The sequence below is a fragment of the Perognathus longimembris genome, chromosome 15, assembly GCF_023159225.1.
Source record: "Perognathus longimembris pacificus isolate PPM17 chromosome 15, ASM2315922v1, whole genome shotgun sequence".
In the NCBI taxonomy this organism is placed as follows: Eukaryota; Metazoa; Chordata; class Mammalia; order Rodentia; family Heteromyidae; genus Perognathus; species Perognathus longimembris.
The window spans coordinates 20686924-20695204 of record NC_063175.1 but is presented as its reverse complement, the minus strand read 5'-3'; the positions used below and the strand labels follow the sequence as shown (position 1 = coordinate 20695204).

General features: G+C 43.5%; 1 protein-coding gene across 3 annotated transcripts in view; it reads right to left on the bottom strand.

The window, feature by feature from the left end:
• Window positions 1–2221: 2221 nt before the first annotated feature.
• Window positions 2222–8281, bottom strand: part of Lama3 (laminin subunit alpha 3) — a 214209-nt gene continuing 208149 nt past the window's right edge. For all 3 annotated transcript variants that reach the window (XM_048363240.1, XM_048363241.1, XM_048363242.1), the window contains 6 exons: window positions 7482–7641; window positions 7239–7369; window positions 5354–5447; window positions 3773–3892; window positions 2501–3029; window positions 2222–2271 (listed from right to left, as the gene is read on the bottom strand). In XM_048363240.1, coding sequence (XP_048219197.1) covers window positions 2884–3029; window positions 3773–3892; window positions 5354–5447; window positions 7239–7369; window positions 7482–7641 — 651 coding nt within the window. In that variant the 3' untranslated portion in view covers window positions 2222–2271; window positions 2501–2883. The remainder of the gene's footprint in view (window positions 2272–2500; window positions 3030–3772; window positions 3893–5353; window positions 5448–7238; window positions 7370–7481; window positions 7642–8281) is intronic.

Here is an 8281-nt window from a genome sequence, read left to right as displayed (position 1 = left end):
CTGAAGCACAGGAAGACAAGCACCCCATGAGACCTCTATAAAGAAACTAAGAAAGAAGCTACAAAGACTGAGAATAGAATAGCAGTTACTAGAAGGTAGGAAGCACTAGTGGGATAAAGGTAGATCAGATGAGAACCAAAATGCAGTTAGATAATAATAGTTCCAACATATAGTTAGATAAATGTAAGTTCTTTATACATCTTGTGAGTGGGAATAGGAGGGGAAAAAATGGGAGTGAGCAAGGGAAGGGGTGACAACGCTAAAAAAGAAATGTATTCATTAACTCATGTATGTAACTGTGACCCCTCTGTACATCACCTTTATAATAAAAAATTTTTAAATGAGTAAGTTCTTGTGCTTTATAGCATAGTAAGGTGGTCATAGTTCACAATAATTTATTATATGTAATAACTAGGAAGAGGAGCTTAAAGAGTCTCAACAAAAAGATTTAACAAATATTTAAGAGATGGAAATGATAACTACCCTGTCCTGATCATTATACACTGTGTTCATATATTGAGTTATTGCACCACACCACAAAATAATTATGTACCAATTCAAAATTTAAAAAGAGTTTCTGCTTCGGATTTTTCTGTTAGGGGTTCAAGGTGGTGGGAGGGGCGGGGGGGTGTCTAAAGTTTTAACCAATTTAAATGCTGAAATTTCACCTGAGAGAATCCCTATAAAAATTTCAATCACAGCGAAAACAGACTTCCATGGTGGAGGAGGAGGCAGCCGGTTGGACTCGCTGCTGAGACTTCATGGCCTGAGCCTGCAGAGTACAGTATTTAAACTCTGAGAGAGCATCATGCTCTAGCTGGCATCACGGCTAGACTTGGAGCTTTCTGAGTATGACACATTCTGTAAACCTGGCTGGGTCTGTGGGATTTAATCCATGGATGAGTTCCTAGCTTGGGCTATTAGGAAATGAGAGTTGGAGGATGCAGATCTTTGGAGAACATGTCTTTGAAGGGTGTATCTTGTCACTATAACTCTCCTCTTTCTCTCTGCTTCCCAACCATGATGATGTGAGCAGCTTTGCCATGCTGTGCTCTTCCTGCCATGATGCTCTACCTTGTCACAGACCCACAGAGACAGGGCCATGTGGCCATGGGCTGAAATCATGAGCCAAGATAAATCTTTCCTCTTAAGTTGTGATTCTCAAGTAGCTTATCTTAATGACAAACAACCAACACAGTGTCACAAAGGAACCTCATGGGAGAGGGACCTGGCTGCCTCCCCAGAACACTCTAGTTTTGTAGAGATATGATTATTAGAAAACTGCTACATAAACTGCAGGACAAAGGTCTTAGAAGAACAAGAATGTTACCCTACTTCAGAAGAGGAAAGCAGATGGTGATTTAGGTTACCATATAGGATTCCTGTACCAAATTTTCAGAATTATTTTTATAATAAATACAATGTAGAAGATTACAGAAATGCTTGCACAGTCATCTTTGTTAGAGAAAGAAGTGGGTGCATATATTGATCCATTGGTCCACCATTCCTTACTAGTTTTTAACTAGTAAAATCCTGATTTCCCCTTCTAAATGGCTTCTGTTGGCTTACCACACAAAGCTCTTGTTATAATACATATATCAACCTCAGCTTCTCTGTGCTCTCACAAATCAATAATCAGGCTGAGTGCTGATGGTTCATATCTAGAATCCTAGGCCTAGCTATTCTGGAGACCAAGATCTGAGGATTTTGTTTTAAAGCCAGCCAAAGCAGATAAATCTAAGACTCTTATCTCCAATTAATCAACAAAAGGCCCAAAGTGGAGGTGCTGTAGTAGAGTTGTCAGGCTTTAGCGAAAAAGCTAAGCAAGAGGTAGAAACCCTGAATTCAAGCCTTAGTACCAGCATGTATGCACACATGCACACACACACACACACACACACACACACACACTCATATCTATCACAAATCAATCATCATAATGTGAACTTGTTGGTAGCAGATAGAGGAAGGCAAAGATTAGGAAGCCAATGGACTTCATTAATTAACTGATTTGATGCTACTGTTTTATGAATATTACATTTCTCCAATTCAATCACACACTGTCTCGAGCAATTACTTTTTAGACTTCACTATGGTTCATACACTGAGCACACAGAACCTCCCATTAAGTATTCAATAATTACTTGTAGAAGACTGCGTGGTGGATCACACACTGAACAGGTGTTGAGGCATTAATATAATTAACAATGATCACCAAACTCTGGATTTATGCTCATAAAATATCATTAATTTGAAGAGCAGGTTGCACAACTTTTTTTTTTTTTTTTTTTTTTTGCCAGTCGTGGGCCTTGGACTCAGGGCCTGAGCACTGTCCCTGGCTTCTTCCCGCTCAAGGCTAGCACTCTGCCACTTGAGCCACAGCGCCGCTTCTGGCCGTTTTCTGTATATGTGGTGCTGGGGAATCGAACCTAGGGCCTCGTGTATCCGAGGCAGGCACTCTTGCCACTAGGCTATATCCCCAGCCCCCAGGTTGCACAACTTTTAACCCCATAAATTACAGCCCTGTAACATATTTAAAAGTTTCCTTCTTTTTAAGTGCACTTAACAGAATTGATCTACAAGTGGAAAAATGTTTCTTAAAAGACATTTATTTTTTGTGGGAAGTAATAATACCAAAGATATTGTGTCTGAATAACATGTGTGGATAACAATTTGTTCATCTTCTTTGAGACATGGGACTTGCATTTTTCACAAAATGCTTATGTAGCACTGAAAGCCCAAATGATAGCTGTATGTATTGGAACTGGAAAGGAGATTTGTGCTGATGGTGTCTAGAGGCAAGGATGACCTTGAGTTGGGGTGAGGCACAGAAGTTAGATGGTGCTCTTGAGGGTGAATTTCCCTGTGTGTTACAACTCGAGGTTAGTGGTCAGGGCAACCATTCAGATGGACAGACCCCTGGACCTCTGTGGCTTTCGTGACAAAGACAGGGATGCGGTTGACTTGAATATTCTTCAGACAGCCAAAAAATGATCTCCAGACAGGAATCATCAGTGTCTTCAAGTTTGCTGAAGGAGAAAAGGAGGAGGTACTCAGCTCAGACTGTCAAATAAATGCACGATGAGTTGTAAAGGAGTTTGATTAGAAAGCCAGAAGGACCCTCCTTCTCAGCCCACCAGTCACTTCCTCCCCTTCCACCAGGCACCTGATGCCAAACAGCTCTGATAAATGGACAGCAGCACTTCTCTCAAGTCCACAGAGAAGAAGCTTCTGCCATCCAAATCAATAGATAATAACTCTGAACTCGGCAGCTTCTTATGGGTTATGAAAAGTCTCTAAAATTAACAACCAGACTATCTGATGAGACATAAAACAGGGGAGAATGAAAAGGCTTTTGCTAGGCAAAATTCCAGTCCTAAACTTGACTATCTCAGTCTACCTGATTTTCCCATCCTGGCCCCACGATAACTCAGGGATCAGACTAAAGGCCTGGGGAAATAGAGATCAGACCTTCAACCCTTTTCCTGATTCTTGGCTGATAACAGATTTCTGGATTAATGCAACCACTTGAGGGAGGTTATAGGCTTCTCAGTTACAGGCTTGGGACAGGGGGAACTGGATTGCTGCTGTGGGCCTGGATTGCCAGCAACTGAGTTTCCCTGCATGCTGGCTCAAAGACCTCACCATCTCCACTGCCCAGCCAGGGCTGCCCTGCCAGTCCCTATGTGCTGAGCATCATAGTGCTGGATTAGGAAGAGAAGGTTGACAGTAGATGGGGGACAACAGGTATAGAAGTCAGGACCAAAGTTACCTGGGACACCTCCAATGTATAGTGGCCCCTGGGTGCTGTTAGATGTAAAAGTGAACTGTCCAGTAGTGTAGCTGTTATCTGCGTCCAATTCCAAGTGCAGGATGTGGTGTTTGATTGTGACTAGAATAAAGGAAGTGGGTTTAGGTCTATCACTAGAGGAGAGCCAGCCTCTTCCCACTGTTTCAGGTCCAGACTCTTTCTTGTATCACCATTCACTCTGTCTGGGCACATTGCCACTGACCCATGGAGCTGTAGGCACAGGTATTCCATTAGACTTGGTATAAACTCCACTAACTTCTTAACACCATGCAGTGTTAGGTGCTTCTGCACACATTGCTGAATTGAGTCCTTAAAATGAAGCTGTGCAGAAGACAGCATTGTTTGCCTTTCCCAGGTAGGAGATGTGCTCTCTGAGGACTTGACCAGATGGTGTGGTTCTCAAGAACTGAGCTTCAAGCTCTGACTCCAAATGTCATGCCTACTTCATGCCATTTTGGCTATTGTCCAAGAAGACGCTCACTTAGCAAAACTGATGCCAAAGATAGCATACACAAAGTTGACCTTTGATATAAAAAGTTCCTTTTGGGTTAACAATTGTAACAAAACTCAAGGTGGTTTGCTTTCAAGTTAGCACAAGAAACTCCATTTTCTACAAAAGATATTTTAGCCAACACAGGTTCAGATATGCCTAAAGCAATATCCACGAGTTATTACTACTGTAACAGATTCTGAGAGGCAATGCTTGCCCTTCACCATTGCTTTATCTTCCTTGTTCATTAGCATTGTGTTGACAAAAATAACCCATAAGCATTTACACATAGTGTCCTACACATTTCATTTTCACATCTCTAGGAGCTATGCACTATTTGAATCTCTGTTTACAGATGAGGAAACAGGGAATGAGGAATATTTATTCAAACTGCCTATGGCCTGGTCACACAGGAAGTCAGAACTGAGATTTGACCTCTGTTCTTTCATAGTTTAGTAAGGTACTGTGTCATAGTACCTTGAAAACTGATATGCTTCTCCATTTGCTGGCCTCGAGAAATTCCTCTCAAACCCTAAAACTCGGCATGCTATGGACAGCAGAAGGCAGAAGCTATGAATTAATCTAAACACAGTTGGGATTGAGAATGGACAAGTAAATCTGCATACATTTCTAAGTGCAGGAGTCCCTTGATAATAACTGGAAGTGGCTATGTCTGTCACTACTGGAGAGCCCTGGGTCAGGCATGAAGGATGGATGGACTGAGGCTATCCTTTGAGATAATCAAAACCAGATCGGAGGAGACTATTTTTCTGTGTATGTGTCCAGTCCTGGGACTTGAACTCAGGGCATAGGTGCTGTCTTTGGGCTCTTTATGCTCAAAGCTAGCACTCTACCACTTGAGCTTTTGGCTTTTTGGTGGCTAATTGGAGATGAGAATATCATCGACTTTCCTGCCTGGGTTGGCTTTGAATTGAGATTCTCAGATCTCAGCTTCCTGCGTAGCTAGAATTACAGGTGTGAGCCACTAGCATCCAGCTGGAAGGAGACTATTTTATTGTATAAACAAAAGGCTAAAAGGTGTCGTGTCATACCTGCCACTGAGTGCCACTGTCCATCGCACAGTGACTGCTTTGGTGTAACCGATGTCAAGGCCCCACCTGCCCCGATGTTCACAGAGGCTGTGACCTGGAATACAAGGCAATGAATAGGAAACAGTAGCTCTGGTTGGAAGGATGAGCAATCCCATGACTGCACTGTCTACAGAGTTCTCACCCAAGACACTGAACTAGCTATACACTGTGACTGTGCTGGGCAGGCCAGGGAAGGGAAGGGGGCAGGGATACTAGGCAGTGCACATGTTTGGGTGCAGAATCCCACGTTCCTACTTTTCAGTCTCTAAAAACTTCTCCAAGATCCTCCATGGGTTGAATCGAGGTGAATGGAATGGAAAACTAAAATAAGTCCACTTATAAATAATTTATATTTGATTTGCCTGTAGTTAGATGGAGGCAGACTATTCATAGGCAACTTCTGAGGTAAACAATGCCAATACCATTATAAAGGTCATCAAGTCTAGATCTTGTTTCCTTTGCACCCTTTCTTATCCACATGCTGTCACTGGAGACCCTGCCTAAAAATCTGCCAATGTCCCCAATGCCTGCCAAGCAGGAAGTTGCTTGAAGCTTCTCCAGGTGATTGGAGACCTGCACAGACAAAATGGCTACAATTGGAGTTAAAAAAAAATTCTATAGCTGGTCACCCATGGCTCATACCTATAATCCTAGCTACTTGGGAAGCTGAGATCTGAGGATCAGAATTTGAAGCCAGCCTGGGCAGGAAAGTCTGTGAGACTCGTATCTCCAAATACGTATCAAAAAACCAGAACTGGAGGTGTGGCTGAAGTGGTAACAGCATCAGCCTTGAGAGAAAAAGCTAAGGGACAATGCTCAAGCTCTGAGCATTATTGGCACTCACACTCACGTGCGCATGCACACACACATACACACACACGCACACACACACAAATGTAGAGATGGGCATGTATTAGTGAGACAGCATTTGTGTAGCATGAGAAGGGCTCTGGTTTCATCCCTAACAGTGAAAAAAAAGTTTTTTTTAGGAGTTTAGGCTATTTTATTTACTTCTGGGACTTGTTATCCCCACATTTAATAAACTGTGGAAGAATGGAGATGAAAGAAAATGGCTTTGCATCGATCCTTGGCTTGAGGCTTTAGCTCCCCAAGGCTTCGTGGAAATATTTGAGATTTATGGAGTCTTCTTTGGAAAAGAAAAAGACATAACTCAGTGGTTAGAAATACCAACTGAGCCTGTGAGCGATGGAAAGGATGGGCCTGCAAGAAGTAGAGGTAGAAGAAGGAACCCATGAAGAGACAAAGGAAAGCCAGAGCGGGACCGCTAGCAGGCTTGACTGAAGGGACTGTGGGACTGAATTGTGCAGAGAGAATCAGGGGACTTGTGTGGGGCAATGGGTACGTTGTAGGGTCACGGGTGCAGGGCTCTGGGTATGGGGCCATGGGCACAGTATGGCCTACTGCAGACAGCTGGTGAGAATACACAGCCCAGTAATCCTGGCCATGCCCCTTCTGAATAAAAGTAGGGTTGTAATGAGGGTGATGGGCAGGAGGGAAGATGCACATTTATGGGGGCACACAACAGTTTCTCTAGTCTTGGCATGAGAATAGGAGAGTTATCTCCAAAGTTTATAGCTACTGAGACTAAGCCATAATTTACATAACTCTAAGTGATGTAGCTGGAATTCCGCCCAAAGATTTCTTGACTTACAGATGAAGAACAGAAAACATGATGATAAAACTACTTGCTCAAGGAAGATGTTGTTAGTCCCAAAGACTGAACCATACATCTGAGTTCTACCTTCCACCAGAACTTTACCCAGTGTGGTCCAGAAGTAGAGCCTGGTGCCCCCTCCCCACCCCAGGTCATCAGGCTGCCACACACCTTTCCTGCCTCCATATACACACTCAGATGCGGTCCCAGCTGGTTGACGATGTGGATTAGGATTCCAGTGAGACTTCTTGGGCGGATGCTGAAAACAAGCTTAAATTGTGGCCCCAACAGCACAGAGTTAGCTTATAAAAGAAAAAAAGAAACCAGTTAATCACCAGAATTAAAAAAAAAACAACCTAGCCCCTAGATTTCTTCAGACTGAAAAGATGAACTCTTATCTAAACTGCTCCTTACCCATGACAATGTGTCCTCCTCCTTGGGAGAAGTAGATGCCTTTCTCCAAAGAGCCACCCATGCAGGGAGACACCCCAAAGCTTGAAGAAGGGGAACCCAAGGGTTTTAAATCCAACTGGAAATTCTTCAGGCATCCCACAAAACTGCGTTGGGGGATACTCTGCAACCAAGCAGAAGAGAAAGAATTCATTACCTACAGCTCCCAGACATGCAGGGATGGCTGAGCTTTCCAGCCAACAGGAATCACTCTTTCTTCTTCAGAGAGTCAGCTGGGCCTGACCATTCCACGTAGCCATAAAGCAGTGTCAAGAAAATGCATATGTCCCAGGTTTGGTGGTTGGGTGAGGTTTGAAGGTGTCACCAGAGCAAATGATGCATGTAGGAGGGTGGGGCAGGAGAGGTTGATACCTTGTGCCAAAAGGAAAACAAGAGGGTCGCCCTGAGCCTGGCCCATACACAGAGCAGCAATGGGGAAACTTCTACCTCATTCCACAGAGCTCAGAGTCTCTTTGCAGGTACAATGCCCTTCAAGGACTTCCTGAGCCCCTGTGAGAGCTTAACACAGGCAGTTGATCAAAAAATAAGGCTAACACATCCCCCAAATATTACAGCATGAAACATCTCCTTAAATTGTTAGGGTCAGTGCATTTACTACCAACAAATATCTAATGCTGTGTAATTGGTTTTGTTTTTTTAAAGAACACTGTGGGCATCATCAGGGCCTGCCTGAAGCTGGCCAGGCCCAGGGGCTCCCCACCTGGGCCCAGGGATGGCTTCTGAGGTATAGTAATGTCTTTTAT